Source organism: Acomys minous (genome assembly GCF_964271855.1).
Source record: "Acomys minous genome assembly, chromosome: 2".
Taxonomy (NCBI): Eukaryota; Metazoa; Chordata; class Mammalia; order Rodentia; family Muridae; genus Acomys; species Acomys minous.
The window spans coordinates 21439974-21458030 of record NC_140484.1 but is presented as its reverse complement, the minus strand read 5'-3'; the positions used below and the strand labels follow the sequence as shown (position 1 = coordinate 21458030).

The window sequence follows — 18057 nt, the reverse complement described above, 5'->3', positions numbered from 1 at the left end:
AAATGAGACCAATTTTGACAATAGAGAAAATGGATGAAAAAAGTGTAGTTTCTGTGAAACACCAGAGCTCTAGCTCCGAAGTTAATGAAAAGATACTCTGGGCAGTTCTCTCTCTCTCTCTCTCTCTCTCTCTCTCTCTCTCTCTCTCTCTCTCTGTATGTGTATGTGTGTGAGTTTGAATATTTTTGTGAAATGGTCATAGGGATTTGATTCCTTCCTATCATAAAACTGCTCAGAAATAGTACAATCAAATGATAAAAATAACTATTATTTACAAATGTGAACAGAAACTACAGACAAAATGTCTACAATGTTTCAAAATGAATGCCTCTCGGGAATGCAAGAATAAAAAAGGATATTAAGTTTCACATACACACTAATACACATACATCTATTTAGTATTCAATGTTTAAAAATCTTTACTATTTATTTTATATGTATGGGTGTTTTGCCTATGTGTGTGTTTGTGGACAATGTGCATGCCTGGTGCCCACAGGGACCAGAAGAAGGCATCAGATCTTCTGGGACTGGAGTTACAGACATTAGTTAATCATCTGTGGCTGTTATGAATTAAACCTGGATACTCTGAAGGAGCAACCAATGCTCTTAGCCACTGAAACATTCTTCCAGATCCAGGATTCGATTTTAAAGCATTAGTATCATTTACATGTGAAATTAAGTCTTACTTTGTATTTTTGCAGTAAGACAGTAATTATTAGAATTCACAGGAACAAAGGATTTACATATTGAAACATCTCATCATTTCTGTGTGTTGAACATTCTGTACAATAATATACCCATTTTCACAGATTCAACTTTATGTTTAAGTTGTGGAAGAATTTTGTGTATCATAACATAAAAATTCTTGAATTCTAAATGTGTGGCCTGATACTGTTATCACACTTCATGTGGACCTGAATTGCAATGACAAATGTACCATTTTTAAATTGTGTCCTATCAGTTAAAGTCCAGGAAGAGATTGATCGAGTGATTGGCAGACACAGGAGTCCTTGCATGCAGGACAGAGCCCACATGCCCTACACAGATGCAATGCTACATGAGATCCAGAGATACATTAACCTCATCCCCAACAATGTGCCCCATGCAGCTACCTGCAATGTCAGATTCAGAAATTATGTAATTCCCAAGGTAAGCTTGTTCCTCTGACCCCTGCACTTCAATTATCTTTTAGTTTCTGGATTTAAAATATGGTTTTACTTCTCCACCAACCCAAAATGAGAGGAGCTGAATCAACCATCGTATTATTATATAGTGATCTTCTTCATCTCCTTTTTCTGATCTTGGCTTGAAGTATACTTTATGTAATTATGGTGACTTCTGGTTTATTCAGATTCCACTGCCTGTACCATCTTATTGTTTCTCTTTCAGTTTGTATACATCTCAAGAAGTGAAATAAGCTAACGATATGGCTTTTTAAAAACATTAAATCTCATGTGATGTGCTTTTTTTAATTTGAGAATTTCGTCTACTTATAGCTAGTACTAATCGACAAGTGATGCTTTCTAATTGTTATTTCCAGTCTAATCATAGCATCTTTATTTCTTCCCTCTCTTTTAAATTCTCCTTCGCAATGTGATGTTCTCAAAAAGTGTAATTTGATTCCTTGCTTATTTTTTTTGTGTGTCTACTGTAGATTTTTGCCTTGTATAAGTAAACATATTTTGATGGCAACTCAATTATGCTGATAAAGTTTAAAAAGATAAATAAACAATAAGAAAGGAAGAATAAATTAGCCCAGTTCTCTCTTGCCACCTTCTGCAGTCTGGGGATCAGACCCAGGCTTGCATGGAAGTGCCTTTACTTGCTGAGCCACAGTGCCAGCCCTTGCACTCACGGAATTCCTTATCACATACCTTTTTCTGCTGTTTTCAGGGCACAGACTTAGTAACATCACTGACTTCTGTGCTATATGATGACAAAGCCTTTCCCAACCCAGAAGTATTTGACCCTGGCCATTTTCTGGATGAGAATGGAAACTTTAAGAAGAGCGACTACTTCATGCCTTTCTCAACAGGTAAATGAAGTTTCCTTCTATTTGTACTTCAGGTGCAAGGCAAACTTTTCTTGGACACTGTGATGTCTAGGCTGACCCTGAACACCTGAACTCAAGACTCTTGCGCCAGGTCTCTGAGTACTTGCCACTACAGACATGTGCCAACCTGATTCCATAAGATACAATTTTGAGGAAAAAAATGAATCATCCACCATGCCCTCAGGGACAAGCCGGTTGGCTCCTTGTGCCTCCTCAGGAGTAATGCTGCTCCCAATGCCCATGCAAGCCCCTTAACTGTGACGTGCTCACTGTTGTTCCACACGTGTCGGGCTTTGGGGCTACCAAGCCTATGTTTTGAGGAAACTAGAATGTAGGCCAATTGAATTTTGCTTCTGCATATTCCTCTGAGCTTCCTAAGTGTTCCTCTGGGGAGTGAACCTCATTTAGGCTTTCCTCAGCTGCATGAGAATGGTATCTTGATCCATTTCAGACAAGGCTGGGAGCCCCAGGGCCTTAGAGAACAGAAGAGCGAATAGGCTCTGAAGAGACTTACTGCTGAGTTAGGGAAACTGGTGAGTCAATCAGGTCCTGTAATCCAGTTGGATTAGTGCTGTAAGAGAGGGAAGCTTGGGTTTCTGGGGAGGTCAGGAGAGAAGTTGCTCACATTGCTTTGATACTCACAGGGCTGTTCTAACAGGGCAGAAGGAAGTTGGCTGACTCATAGTAAGAAGGCAGCTAGAAAAGGAGACAACAAGGCAGGGAGCTGTACTGAGAAAACAAAACACAGGAGGGGACATTTCCTGTAGATGCAGGAGATCAGAACAATGCAGGATGAGAAAGACCTGGGGCATGTGGAAAGATCGTCTGCAGTGATTCCACCCCTGCTAACATTTCCTTTATTTATGATCCTGCACCTAGAATGTTCTCTCTCACTGTCTGTTATGTGTGCTGAGTCTCCCTGGCCATGGAGACTCATCAGTTTTTGCCAGTCTCACAATTTTAGCCATTGTGTTTTTATGACTGAATGTGGGTCTGCTGTGTCCATTTTCATATGGGACAACTGAGCCCTTCCTTTTAGGGAACTCATATTTGGGCAGGGAGACAAAAGATGACACAGCAGAATGTGGAAGCAGGGACAGTAAGGAAGCCTGGGAGTTGGGGGTCTCCTACCTGATCGTAAAGAAATGGCACAGACTGAGGGTCTTGAGGAAAGCATCAGAGCGGCACTTGCTAGACGAGGCTGAGGGCTGAAGCTTTCCTCATGACGTTGGAGAATGGGGAAGGGAGCCGTGACTGGAGCTGAGGAGAGATGAGCATTGGTGTCAGACAGGAAAGGAATTGTGAAGGTTCAGGCCAAGCCATTTGCTTCTTGTCCCATAGGGCAGATGCAGGGGATGCACTTAAAGTGAAGGAGTCGTAGGTATAGACAGATAAGTCTGGTAGGCTTGGCGTGAAAGTATTTTATGGCTGTTATTATCCCATAGGCACAAACGGAGATGTGGTGTCTGCAATGGCCTTAATAGTCCCCCTTCAGCCACTGGAGCAGCGAAGTGAATGGGTCTCTAGAGGACTGATGTCAACTTGAAAGGTCAAAGGGTGGTTATACTGTATGACTTGCTACTAAAGTTGTGACATTGAGCTTATAACAAGAATTTAACGAATGAAGGGTGCCTGCTAAAACCAGACATTACATGGCTAACGTTTGCGTCCAGTATTGTGCGCATCTCTGTTCAAAAACCCTTCTGATCACTCCGTGTTTGACTTACCCACCATTTAGCAATCGAATACGTAGCTGCCCACCCTCACAACCGCTCAGGAACCTGCTCTAAGGAGGGAAACCTCTGTGTTGCTTTTGTTTTCCAGGAAAGCGGATGTGCGTGGGAGAGGGCCTGGCTCGCATGGAGCTGTTTTTGCTCCTGACCACCATCGTGCAGAATTTTAACCTGAAGTCTTTGGTTGACACAAAGGACATTGACACTGCCCCGGTCTCCAGCACTTTTGGCCGTGTGCCACCTCTGTACCAACTTCACTTCATTCCTCGTTAGACGGGGACAGGCTGGCTGTTGCTATGGTGGTGTCTACGCCTTTCCTCAGGGCCATGTCCACTTCCTCTCCACTATTAGGGACACCTTTCTCATTTCTCCTCTCACATCGCCTCATTCCCTCGCAATCCGGGGAGCATCTGTCCTTCCTTAATCGACTTTTCCTGAGTTATCGTGCAAATTCATCTACTGCTCCCTTCAGGCTCTAATGCTTATGTTGACACGGCCTGTGCTGGGTTGTTCACGTGTTATGAGTGAGATGCAGAAGGATTCCACTGAGAGCCACCCCTGCTCCGCTTGATTCAAAAATAAAAGGAGCTGTTAACAAACAAAGGTCGTTTCTCGGGCTCCTTTGTGCGTAATGCATGTGAGGAATGCAAAAAAGTAAAATTGCTACCATAATGGGATGTCATCTCTCACCTATTAGGATGGGGGGAATTATGAAATTAAAACGAAGCTGAAAAAGATGAATTAGTAATAATAAATAGCAATTGAAATTCTTTATTTTGTCAACCTTTCTGGATCCTGGGTATCTGTTGTTGCATAGGTTTACTTTTTGCCCTTCTGTTCTAGTCCATTGATCTACATGTCTGTTTCTGTGACAGCATTATACTGTTTTTGTTACTATGGCTCTGTAGTGTAATTTGCAATCAAGTATTTTGGTAACTCCAGCATTAATATTTTACTTAGTATTGCTTTGAAGTTTCAGGGTCTTTCTGGTTTTTTTTTTCTATCTCTGTGACAACTCACATTAGAATTCTGATGAGGATCACATGCATAGATCACTTTCACTCATGTAGCTCTTTCATGATATCAATTCTGTTGGCCCATGAGTATGGGAGGTCTTTCTATCTTCACATGTCTTGTTCAATTTCTTTTTTTTTTAAGTGTTAAATTTTTGTTGTAGAAGTCTTTCACTTCCTTCTGTAGGCCTGTTATATTGTGAAAAAACTATTGTGAGTGGGACTGTTTTTCTGATTTCTTTCTTATTGCTTTGAAGCTCAATGCCAGGCCTGCATGAGGTAGAAACCAAAGTCATCCCCTGTACTCCCAGGCCAGAGATTACAGGGGATTCTGTAGACCTGCTCCGGTGTCAAGTAGAAAACTGTCTACGTCATTGCTAGATGCACAATGAGCCCGAGATCTCCCTGCACACTGATGGACTGTGAGATTCTGATAGGACTTAGATTAGCAATAGTGCCTTGGTCCTCCAAGGGACTGTCCACACAACCTTTACCTCCAGACAGCATAACTATTATTGAGCCAGTGGCTGCAGATAGAATTCTAGACTTCCTCCAAAAAACAGGGAGAAATCTGCATCTGGTGAGACCTATTTGTATTTTGACTTAAATCATTGTCAACTTTAGCATAGGCCAATACCAAACTGGGGCAGCACAGTATGAATGGGGTCTTGTTTGCAGGAGTTTGGGTGGAGCAGGGCAAAGGAGTCAGCTATTGCCTGTGATGAAACGTAGTGCCAGCTTGATGAAGCCCAGCACTGAGGAGACTCTACGACTCTCACCCCAAGGCTTTCTTGTACCTGGAACAACCCCAGTGCCAGGAAGAACATGAGATCCAGGCTACCGGACTCTTATTTCAGCCAGCTCCACCTGTGGTGACACTGAAGTCTCAGGTCATGGGTCTGCTTCAGCTCAGACATTCATCCTTCTCTCTCTGACACAAATATAGGCCAGATCAGACTAGATTAAAATCAGGTAAATGTAGATTTATTAGGTGCTGCTCCTGGGTGGGTTCACCAGTTCCAAGGAATGGGGCCAAGGAAGTCATGCACCTAGGCTAACGCAAGGGGGTATGATGATGTGTTAGCTGGAGCTGGGATTGTGCCCACATATGGTCAAAAGGTGAGCCCCTGGGTAGGTGCTTTTGGGTGAATAGCCAGAAGCACAAAGGTGAGGGGTGATGACATGTGAGCCAGGAGTTTTCTCCAGGTACACGCTTGAGAGAAAGAGGGCAGATGGGGTTTCCCAGATAGTGTGGGGAGAGCAGGGGTTCCAACCAAACACTATGGTTTTCTGGCGGTGGGCTCAGAGTATAGCATAACTTAGTGGCATTTATTTACACAAATGTGGCATAGGAACTTGGAACTGGTTGATTAATGGTGGCTCCATTCAGTTCTAGGCAAAATTCTTCAGTGTCTGACCATAGGCTCATGAATTCATAAAACAGCATGTCCTGCACCAACCCCAGGAGGAGCTGAAAGGACACCCTTTTTAGATACTACACTTGCTTGTTCTGAACTACACAACACTAGCTGAGACAAATCTGAGCCCTGATTGCCACAAAACAAAACAAATGAACAAAAAATGTTTTGGATGCTGCCTAGTGCTGAAATGGTGAGGAAGTGACTACAAGTTGTTCTAAATTCCTGGAAAGACAGGCATGTAGTAGAGTTTTGGTTTCTTTAAAACCCGAGTTATATTATATGAATATGTTTTTGTTTTAATTCGAGGTATGCCATAAGAGGCTGATTTACAGCAGGCGACTATGATGTCCCTCCTGTACTAGTGGAGGCTTGATTTTTGTCAGCTGCAGATGGTTTAATTCTGGGAACTTTGAAGAGGGTATAAATGGCAGAGCCCCGAGAAAGCTTGGGGCAGCTGCTGCTCCCCCTGCTCCTAGTTCCTGATGATGTGGTTTATCAAATGGTCATGAGCAAAGAGATGAGAAGAAGAGAGAGATATCCTGACTAGGAAGATTAGATTTCCCCCAAGGAACCCTATGCCCTTAATCATCATGAAGTAGCCTAAGAGACTCATGCTCCCTTTCCCCTCTAGCCTTCTACCTAGTGTTGGGGGTTAGAAGATATTAGGACAAAATAAAGGTTGGGAAGGTAGTAGATATAAGACTACAATAAAACAGATAAAAATATGACTACGCAGGAAAATACCAAATCATTCAGTTCTTAGATATTTTTGCACACCATAGGCATTGAGAGTTTTTAAGCAACCATAGTCTCTCCCAATGGCCAAAATTAGGTGTCAGAGACTGACAAGACAGAATCAGTATGGAAGGAAGTCCTATGAGAAAATTAAAAGTAACTATGGTGATAGGAATTCAACATCTTCAAGAACACACATGAATAATTCAGTACTCTGACAGAGAACTTTAACAAAGAGATGAAGGCAATATAAACCAGATGTATTAGTCAGGGTTCTCTGGAGTAACATAAATAATGAGGATTTATTGGAATTACTTACAGGCTATAATCCTGCTAGTCCAACAATAATTGTCCACCAATGGAAGGTCAAAAAATCCAGTAGTTGCTCAGTCCATTAGGCTGGATATCTCAGCTGGTCTTCAATATACACTGGAATCCTTAAGACATAGGCTCTAGGGCCTGGAGAGATGGCTCAGAGGTTAAGGACACTGTTCTTCCAAAGGTCTTGAGTTCAATTTCCAGCAACCACATCGTGGCTCACAACCATCTATAATGAGAACTGGTGCCCTCTTCTGGCCAGCAAGTACACATGCGGGCAGAATATAATAAATAAATAAATCTTAAAAAGAAAAGAAAAGAAAAGAAATAGGCTCTAATGCCAGTGAAGGAATGGATGTGTTAGCAAGGAGAGAGCAGGCAGACAACCAGAAAACTCTTTCTTCTTCCATGTTTATATAACCTTCTAGCAGAAGACATGACCCAGATTAGAGATGTGTTTTTTCCCATTAATAATTCTTATTCTTATTATAATTATTATTATTTTCTTGTTTAAAATATACATTTATATTATTACACATACATACACTACATGACACACAGCAAAAAGAACCAGGAAACAATCAGGAACTATATAAATGTTACATTCATAGTGTTTTGGCTATTTATATTTGGTAACCTTGAAGAAAACATCTTTTCTATCTTGGTGAGTCTAAAATTCTGAATGTAAATCAGTATCTATCATATCTCATCTCTATTTACTTAAAACATCTATCTAGACCTAAAAAGCATCTTACTCACTAAACAATTAAGCCTAATTGTAAAGCTAAACTATCTGGTCTTCAACTCTATCAGCGACTTGACAAGGAATAAAACTTAATTACCTGAGTAAACAGGAAATGCAGGTTAGCAGCTTCCAAAATGAAAAAATTACAGAGACAGTTTGTTGTCTGACCAGTCACCCAAAACTCTCTATAACATTGTAGCATCATGTTCAGCCCTCTGGCCACGTATGTCTGACAGACACATTTGTGAGGCAGGAACTACTGAGAACTTGCTTACCCTGGCTTGGCAGAGTTTGGCCATTGACTCTGCCTCCATCCAAGCTTAACCATTTTTAGGCAGAATCCTGTCTGTGCAGAAACGAGGACATTTTCCCCAGTGGCTAGTTTGCTGCATTTGAAGCCATCTCCATAAGGAGGTTCTTTGATGCTCATCATCTTCATTGAGGGAGGCTGGGTGTTGCCACGAGTTAACTTGTCTTGTTGCCAATGGATCTTTAAAATAATAAAAAAAACTTTAAATGCCATATTCTGTAGGTCTCTGAGGCCTTTGAAAATCTTATTTAACTATTTTATCTTATTCATCTGTAGAGTCATATCTATCTGTTAAACCTAGAATGTATAATCTTGTGATAAAAATAAACTAGTATTTGGCATGAGCATAATTTGATTGACAAATAATTAGCTTGTATTACTTAATTATCCTAAACAGCCTGTAATAGCACTTTCAAAGTATTGGAGGTAAACCTTGTATTCTACTTGAGTTTTATGGGTACAATATCTCTTAAGCACCAAGCTACCTCTCCAATCTGGGTACAATATCTCATATTAGAGTAGAAAAATATATAATGTGTGTGAGGAGTAATCTTAAATTTGAATTCTATACCAATGTATCAAAATTAAAAATATTTTCATCAGTATATAAAATTATATACCAATGAATTAAAATAACATTATTTGTAAGTAACAATTAAGGCCTTAAGTTGAGGAGTAGATTCAATAATATACTTTTTGTCCTATCATCCCTATACATTTCTATATTCACCCTTCTTTCTTTTCAACTCCTATTTCCAAACCTAAGAAAGAAATATAAAAGAAAAGAGAGACATCCCTGAGTCCAACCGTGTTTTCTCTCTGAATAAGACCAATAGGAACTTATAACCAACTTCCACTGAAAAGAATCATCTGTAGCCCAAAAGAGCAACCAAAAACCTAATTAACTCCTCTTAGGGGAAATGGGACATCATTCTCTTAAGGTTTCTTCCACCTGTTTTGGGGTGAATAATATCTTTCTAGGGACCCAAATAGAATTGGGGAAAATGGTTAAATAAACCATGAATAGTATTTGTGGTCCAGTTTCTAAATGTTCAGAAATTCCCGGTTTAATAAAAGTCCTGTATGAAACAGTCTGAAATGCTGGACCAATTGCCATCCGAAGCTTTCTTGGAAGCTGTCCTGTTCTGATGAGGAAGAGTAACTGAAGTGCTTGTTGCTGGAACATGAAGGATGCAGGATGTCAGTGTCCAGCATGCTGAGAGGAATGAATCCTGTCAGGTCTGATCCAGTGTCAGTGTCTGGTTCTTTTGTTCTGAAAACATATAATTTTTCACAAGCATTATGCAGTTCTAAAATTATAAATTTATGAGGTGTGCAGGATGCACAGAACAACTAAGGCTGGCTTTCTGCTCTTTGTATGAGCAGAAGAAAGATATCTGCAAATCGTCATTCATGCCATACAAAGAATAGCATCTAATAATAAGTCACAGGGATTCTGTGACCAACAAGAAGCATTGTCTATGCATAGACATTGATGTCTGAGCCAGCCTCAGAGTTATGCCATGTAGCTGGATTAGTGATATAAGAACCTACTTGTTCTGCATTTTGAATTCTTTGCTTCCTGTTTGTGGCCCCTCCCCTCATCACCTCTTGATCCCACCCTCCCTTTCTCATCCCTTCTACTTCCTTCCCACAGTATTCAAAAAGAGGAGCCCTCCTCCCCTAGCATCTGACCTCAGCCTACCAAGTCTCATCTGCATTACCTGTATCCTCTTCCTCTATGGCCTGGTATGGCCACCCTGCCATGGGGGAAGTGATCAATGTTGGAAGACCAAAATCCATGTCAGAAGTGGTCCCTACTCATCATATTGTGGGACCCACAAGGGGACTATGCTGCCTATCTACTAACATCTGAGCAGAGCATCTATGTCCACATCATACGTGGACATTGGTTGGTGCATCAGTCTCTGTATTGTAGTGTGGTTATCCTATATTAAGTGGCCAATATCCGCTTATGAGTGAGTGTATGCCATGCATATGTTTCTCGGTCTGGGTTACCTCACTCAGGATCATCTTTTCTAGTTCCATCCGTTTGCCTGCTAATTTCAAGAAGTCCTTGTTTTTGAAAACTGAATAGTATTCCATTGTGTAAATGTACCATGTTTTCTTTATCTATTCTTTGGTTGAGGGATATCTAGGTTGTTTCCAGATTCTGGCTATTACGAATAAGGTTGCTATGAACATAGTTGAGCAAATGTCCTTGTTGTATGGTGGAGCATCTTTCTGGTATATGCCTAGGAGTGGTATGATTTTTTTTCCATTCCAGAGACAGTGGCAGATTGATTTCCAAAGTGGTTTTACAAGTTTGCAACTCCCATCAGTAATGGAGGAGTGTTTCCCTTTCTCCACATCCTCGCCAGCATGAGTTGTCACTTGAATTTTTGATCTTAGCCATTTGCATAAGTATAAAATGGGATCTCAGAGTCATTTTGATTTGCATTTTCCTGATGACTGGGGATGTTGAGCATTTCTTTGTTACTCAGCCATTCAATATTCCTCTGAGGGGAGTCCTGTTTAGCTTTACCCCATTTCTTAATTGGGATATTTGGCTTGGTGATGTTTAATTTCTTGAGTTCTTTGTATATTTTGGATACTAGCCCTTTGTAGGCTTGGTGAAGATCTCCCAGTCTGTAGGCTGTCTCTTTATTCAGTTTACTGTTTTATTTGTCTAACAGAAGCTTTTCTTTATTAGTTGTTGATCTCAGAGACTGATCTCTTGGGGTTCTATTCAGGAAGTTGTTTGCTGTGCCAATGAGTTCAAGTCTCTTTCCCACTTATTCTTCTAACATATTTAATGTGTCATATTTTAAGTTGAGGTCTTTAATCCACTTGGACTTTAGTTTTGTGCATGATGATAAATGAGCCTATTTGTATTTTTCTACATGTAACCATCCAGTTAGACCAGCACCATTTGTTGAAGATGCTTTCTTTTTTTCATTGTGTGGATTTGGCTTCTTTGACAAAAATCAAGTGTTCATAGGTGTGTGGGTTTATTGCTGGGTCTTCTATTCATTTCCATTGATCCACTGGCCTATTTCCATGCTAGTACCATGCTGTTTTTATTACTGTTGCTCCAGAGTACAGCCTGAGATCCAGGATGGAGATTTCTCCAGAAGATCTTTTATTGTACAGATTGTTTTAACATTCTGGGTTTTTTTCCATATGAAATAGAAATTGGGAATTGATATTTCAAAGTCTGTAAAGAATTGTGTTGGAATTTTCATGGGAATTGCATTGATTCTGTAGATTGCTTTTGGTAAAATGGGCATTTTTACTATGTTGATTCTCTTGATCCATGAGCAGGGGAGATCTTTACATATTCTGATATCTTCTTCAATTTATTTCTTTAGAGACTTGAAATTTTTTTGTATAAGTCTTTCGCTTGCTTGGTGAGAGTTACACCAAGAGACTTTATTTGTGGCTATTGTGAAGGGTGTAGTTTCTCTAATTTCTTTCTCAGCCCTTTGTCATTTGTATATAGATGGGCTAAGGATTTTTTGAGTTGATTTTGTATCTAGCCACTTTGCTGAAGGTGCTTACCAGCTGTGGGAGGTCCTTGGTAGAATTTTTAGGGCCACTTATGTATACTGTCATGTCATCTGGGAAGAGTAATAGTTTGACTTCTTCCTTTCATATTTGTATCCCCTTGATCTCCTTTAGTTGCCTTATTGCTCTAGCTAGGACTTCAAGTACTATACCAAAGAGCTATGGAGAGAGTGGACTTCTTTTTCTTGTCCCAGATTTCAGTGGAATTACTTTAAGTTTCTCTCCATTTAACTTGATGTTGGCTATAGGCTTGCTGTATATTGCCTTTATTATGTTGAGGTATGTGTCTTGCACCCCTGCTCTCTCCAAGACTTAAAACATGAATGGTTATTGGGTTTTGTCAAATGCTTTTCTGGCATCTAAGGAGATGATCATGTAGTTTTTTTCTTTCAGTTTGTTTTTATGATGGATTACATTGATGGATTTCCATTTATTGAACCATCCTTGCACGCCTGGAATGAAGCCTACTTGGTGATGGTGAATGATATTTTTTTTCTCTTTTTTTCTCCTTTATTAATTTATTCTTGTTACATCTCAATGGTTATCCCATCCCTTGTATCCTCCCATTCCTCCCTCCCTCCTATTTTCCCTTTATTCCCCTCCCCTATGACTGTTCCTGAGAGGGATTACCTCCCCCTGTATATGTTCATAGGGTATCAAGTCTCTTCTTGGTAACCTGCTGTCCTTCCTCTGAGTGCCACCAGGTCTCCCCCTCCAGGGGACATGGTCAAAGGTGAGGCACCAGAGTATGTGAGAAAGTCATATCCCACTCTCCACTCTACTGTGGAGAGTGTTCTGTCCATTATCTAGATCTGGGTAGGGGTTTAAGGTTTACCGCCTGTATTGTCCTTGGCTGGTGCCTTAGTTTGAGCGGGACCCCTGGGCCCAAATCTGCCTATCATAATGTTCTACTTGTAGGCTTCTAGGACCCTCTGGGTCCTTCTACTTTGCCATTCTCCCATGCTTCTCTCATCTAGAGTCCCACTAGAGTGTCCTCCCCTCTGTCTCAGTTTCCTGGTAAGTGAAGGCTTTCGTGGGACATGCCCCTTGGGCTAATATGCAGATATAAGTGAGTATATACCATTTGAGTCTTTCTGCTTCTGGGTTAACTCACTCCTTATGATCATTTCTAGCTCAATCCACTTATCCACAAATTTCGGGAATTCCTTGTTTTTAATAGCTGAATAGTATTCCATAGTGTATATGTACCACAGTTTCTTTATCCATTCTTCTATTGAGGGACACTTAGGCTGTTTCCATGTTCTGGCTATTATGAACAAGGCTGCTATGAACATGGTTGAGCAAATTTTCTTGTTGTGTGCTGGAGCATCTTCTGGGTATATTCCAAGGAGTGGAATAGCTGGGTCTTGAGGAAGCCCTATTCCCATTTTTCTGAGATAGCACCAGATAGATTTCCAAAGTGATTGTACTAGTTTGCATTCCCACCAGCAATGAAGGAGTGTTCCTCTCTCTCCACATCCTCGCCAGCATGTGGTGTCGCTTGAATTTTTGATCTTAGCCATCCTGATGGGTGTAAGATGGAATCTCAGAGTCCTTTAGATTTGCATTTCCCTGATGATTAAGGAGGTTGAGCATTTCTTTAAGTGTTTCTCAGCCATTTGATATTCCTCTGTTGAGAATTCTCTGTTTAGTTCCAAGCCCCATTTCTCAATTGGGTTATTTGGTTTGGTGGTGTTTAATTTCTTGAGTTCTTTATATATTTTGGATATTAGACCTTTGTCAGATGTAGGGTTGGTGAAAATCTTTTCCCAGTCTGTAGGCTGTTGCTTTGTTCTCTTGACAGTGTCTCCTGCCTTACAGAAGCTTCTCAGCCTCATGAGGTCCCATTTATTAATTGTTGACATTAATGTCTGGGCTGTTGGTGTTCTGTTCAGGAAGTTGTCTCCTGTGCCAATATGTTCCAGGCTCTTCTCCACTTTTTCTTCTAAGTGACTTAGTGTCTCTGGTTTTATGTTGAGGTGTTTAATCCACTTGGATTTGAGTTTTGTACAAGGTGACAAATATGGGTCCAGTTGCATTTTTTTACACATAGACATCCAGTTAGACCAGCACCATTTGTTGAAGATGCTATCCCTTTTCCATCGAATGGATTTGGCTTCTTTGTCGAAAATCAAGTGACCATATGTGTGTGGATTCATATCTGGGTCTTCGATTCGATTCCACTGATCAACCAGCCTGTTGCTGTGCCAGTACCAGGAGACTCCTCCGGAGCACCTTTTATTGAACAAGATTGTTTTAACTATTCTGGATTTTTTGTTTTTCCATATGAAGTTCAGAATTGAACTTTCAATGTCTTTAAAAAATTGTGTAGGTATTTTGATAAGGATTGAATTGAATCTGTAGATTGCTTTTGGTAGGATGGCCATTTTTATTATGTTAATTCTCCCAATCCCAGAACAAGGAAGATCATTCCATCTTCTCATGTCATCTTCAATCTCTTTCTTTAGAGTTTTAAATTTTTTTTCAAACAAGTCCTTCACTTGCTTAGTTAGAGTAACTCCTAAGTACTTTATATTGCTTGTGGCTAATGTGAAGGGTGTAGTTTTCCTAATTTCTTCCTCTGCAAGCTTGTCATTTGTGTATAGGAAGGCTACAGACTTTTTGGAGTTAATTTTGTATCCAGCCAATTTGCTGAAGGTGTTTATCAGCTGTAGGAGTTCTCTGGTGGAATTTTGAGGGTCACTTATGTAGACTATCATACCATCTGCAAATAGGGATAATTTGACTTCCTCCTTTCCCATTTGAATACCCTTGATCTCCTTTAGTTGTCTTATTGCTCTGGCTAGAACTTCGAGTACTATATTGAAGAGATATGGAGAGAGTGGGCAGCCTTGCCTTGTTCCTGATTTTAGAGGAATTTCCTTGAGTATCTCACCATTTACTTTGATTTTGGCTATTGGCTTCCTATATATAGCCTTTATTATGTTGAGGAAAGTGCCTTGTATTCCCGATCTCTCTAAAACTTTAAACATGAATGGGTGTTGGATTTTATCAAATGCTTTCTCTGCATCTAAAGAGATGATCATGTGGTTCTTTATTTTCAGTTTGTTTATGTGGTGGATTACACTGATGGATTTCCGTATATTAAACCATCCCTGCATGCCTGGAATGAAGCCTACTTGGTCATGATGAATGATGTCTTTGATGTGCTCTTGTATTCGTTTTGCAAGTATTTTATTTAGTATTTTTGCATCGATGTTCATAAGAGAAATTGGTCTGAAATTCTCTTTCTTTGTTGAGTCTTTGTTAGGTTTAGGTATCAAGGTGACTGTGGCCTCATAGAAAGAGTTTGGTAACGTTCTTCTTGTTTCTATTTTGTAAAATAGCTTGGAGAGAATTGGTATTAAGTCTTCTTGGAAGGTCTGGTAGAATTCTGTGCTGAATCCATTAGGCCCTGAGATTTTTTTTTGGTTGGGAGACTTTTGATGACTGCCTCAATTTCCTTATGAGATATAGGTCTATTTAATTTGTTTACCTGATCATGATTCAACTTTAGTAGTTGGTATCTATCAAGAAAATTGTTTATTTCATTTAGGTTTTCAAGTTTTGTGGCATATAGGTTTTTTAAGTAAGACCTAATTATTCTTTGGAGCTTTCTTCCGTATCCATTGTTATGTCTTCTTTTTCTTTTCTGATTTTGTTTATTTGGATACTTTCTCTTTGCTCTTTAGTTAGTTTGGCTAAGGGCTTGTCTATCTTGTGGATTTTCTCAAAGAACCAGCTCTTGGTTTTGTCGATTCTTTGAATTGTTTTCTTTGTTTCTAATTCATTGATTTCAGCTGTGAGTTTGATGATTTTCAGCCATCTATGATCTTTGATGATTCTGCTTCTTTTTTCTTAGGGGTTTCAGGTGTTGCATTAAGTTGCTTGTATGTGATGTCTCCAACTTCTTTATGAAGGCACTTAGTGCTATGAACTTTTCTCTTATCACTGCTTTCATTGTGCTCCAAAGGTTTGAACATGTTGTACCTTTATTTTTGTCGAATTCTAGGAAGTCTTTAATTTCTTTATTTCATCCTTTACCCAGATATCTTTGAATAGAACATTGTTCAGTTTCCATGTGTTTGTAGGGTTTTGTTAATTCTATTATTGTTGAAGTTCAGCTGAAGTTCAGGTGGTCTGATAAGATGCAGGGACTTATTTCAATATTTTTGTATATGTTGAGGCTTGCTTTGTGACCACATATATGGTCAGTACTGCAGAAGGTTTCATGAAGTGCTGAGAAAAAGTGAACTCTTTCATGTTTGGGTGAAAAGTTCTGAATATATCAGTTAGGTCCATTTGATTCATGACATCTATTAAGTTCATTGTTTCTCCATTTAGTTTCCACCTTGATAATCTATCTATTGGTGAGAGTGGGGGATTGAAGTCTCCCATTATTAATGTGGGGGTTTTATGTGTAATTTAAGCCCTAGCAATGTTTCTTTTATGAATGCGGGTGTTCCTATGTTTGGGGCATAGATGTTCAGAATTGAGACATCATCTTGGTATATTTTTCATTTGTTCCCCATCTCTTTTGATTATTTTTGGTTGAAAGTCTATTTTATTAGATACTACGGTGGCTACTCCAGCTTGTTTCTTGGGTCAGTTTGCTTGGAATATCTTTTTCCAGCTTTTACCTTAAAGTAATGTTTATCTTTATTGCTGAGGTGTGTTTCTTGTATGGGTCCTGTCTATCCTTTCTGTTAGCGCATGTTTCTTCACTGGGAGAGTTGAGGCCATGATGTGGAGAGATATTAATGACCAGTGGTTGCTGGTTTCTATTTTTTCAATGTTAGCAGTGGTAGACTGTGTGTGTGTTTGGCTTCCTTTCTTTTGTTTTTGTGGATGTCAGGTTATTTATTTTCTTTGTTTTCCCGTGTTTAGTTACCCACCATTGGTTGTAGTTTTCCTTCTAGTATCTTCTGTAAAGCTGGATTTGTGATTAGGTACTGTTTGAACTTGATTTTGTCATGGAATATCTTGTTTTCTCCATCTATGGTGATTGAAAGTTTTTCTGGGTATAATAGTCTCAGTTGGCATCTTAGTGGCTGCATGATATCTGTCCAGACCCTTGTGGCTTTCATAGTATCCATTAAGAAGTCAGGTGTAATTTTGATAGGTTTGTCTTTATATGTGACTTGGCCTTTTCCTCTTGTAGCTTACTTCTAAGTTCTCCATTATCTTCCATTGTGTTGTCTTTTTATTTTGATTTATTTATTAAAAAAAGAAAAGAAAACCACTGTGCTGCTTTGCTTTCTGTGCTTGAAAATATACCTTTACTTTATGTACTGTACTGCCTTATGCTTCATAACTTTTACCTTAGTTTGCTTTGAACATTTGGAGTTCTTTTGTGATTCCATATAAATTATTAATTTTTTCCTAGTCCTAGGAATAGGTTTTTGGTAATTTTTTTGCCTAGATTTCAAAATGTTCATATATATTCAGGAATGAGCTCCAGTTGGACTCCAGAGGGCTTTCTGATGGCTAGAGTCCTATGAAACAGGTTTCTGTTCCCAAAAGGAGTTTGTGTCCCAGCTACTTGTCCTTTTAAAAAAATATTTATTTATTTAATATTGTGTATTTGAGTTCAATTCCCAGCAACCACATGGTGGCTCACAGCCATCTATAATGTGATCTGCTGCCCTCTTCTGGCCTGCAGGTGTACATGCAGGCAGAACACTGCGTACCTAGTTATCTTATAATCCATGTGATTTTTCCACCCTGCATTCTCTTGCCTTTTTTGCTATGCTCTATTTTTTGCTATCTCCACTCTTCTCTCCCTCTCTCTTGCTTTGAGAGCCCTAGCCATATCCAGTCTACCTTTTCTTTCTGCTCTAGACTCTTCCAGATACCTCTGGATATTTTTCTCTCTTATTCACAATAAAATTCTTGCCCTTAATGAAAGAGTCATGTTGGTAGTCTCTTTACTGTGGCCCCTCACACACACACACACACACATTTTTAAAATATGAATGCCTCTAAATTGTTAAGTCTATTTGGATATGACATTTTAAAATAATTTATTTTTATTTTATGTGTTTTGCTGTTTACCCACATCACTGTGTGAAACAGTAGGTCTATGTCCTGCATTGTCAGATCCCAAGGCACTGGAGTTACTGATAGTTGTGAGCCGCTATGTGGGCACTGGGAATTGAGCCC

At 39.6% G+C, this 18057-nt stretch overlaps 1 protein-coding gene across 2 annotated transcripts in view; it reads left to right on the top strand.

Annotated features, from left to right (window-relative positions):
- LOC311582230 (cytochrome P450 2C55) overlaps window positions 1-4507 on the top strand; it is a 51164-nt gene extending 46657 nt beyond the window's left edge. For both annotated transcript variants that reach the window (XM_084755166.1, XM_084755165.1), the window contains 3 exons: window positions 962-1149; window positions 1894-2035; window positions 3878-4507. In XM_084755166.1, the coding sequence (XP_084611292.1) occupies window positions 962-1149; window positions 1894-2035; window positions 3878-4059 (512 nt within the window). In that variant the 3' untranslated portion in view covers window positions 4060-4507. The remainder of the gene's footprint in view (window positions 1-961; window positions 1150-1893; window positions 2036-3877) is intronic.
- The last annotated feature ends 13550 nt before the right edge of the window (window positions 4508-18057 follow it).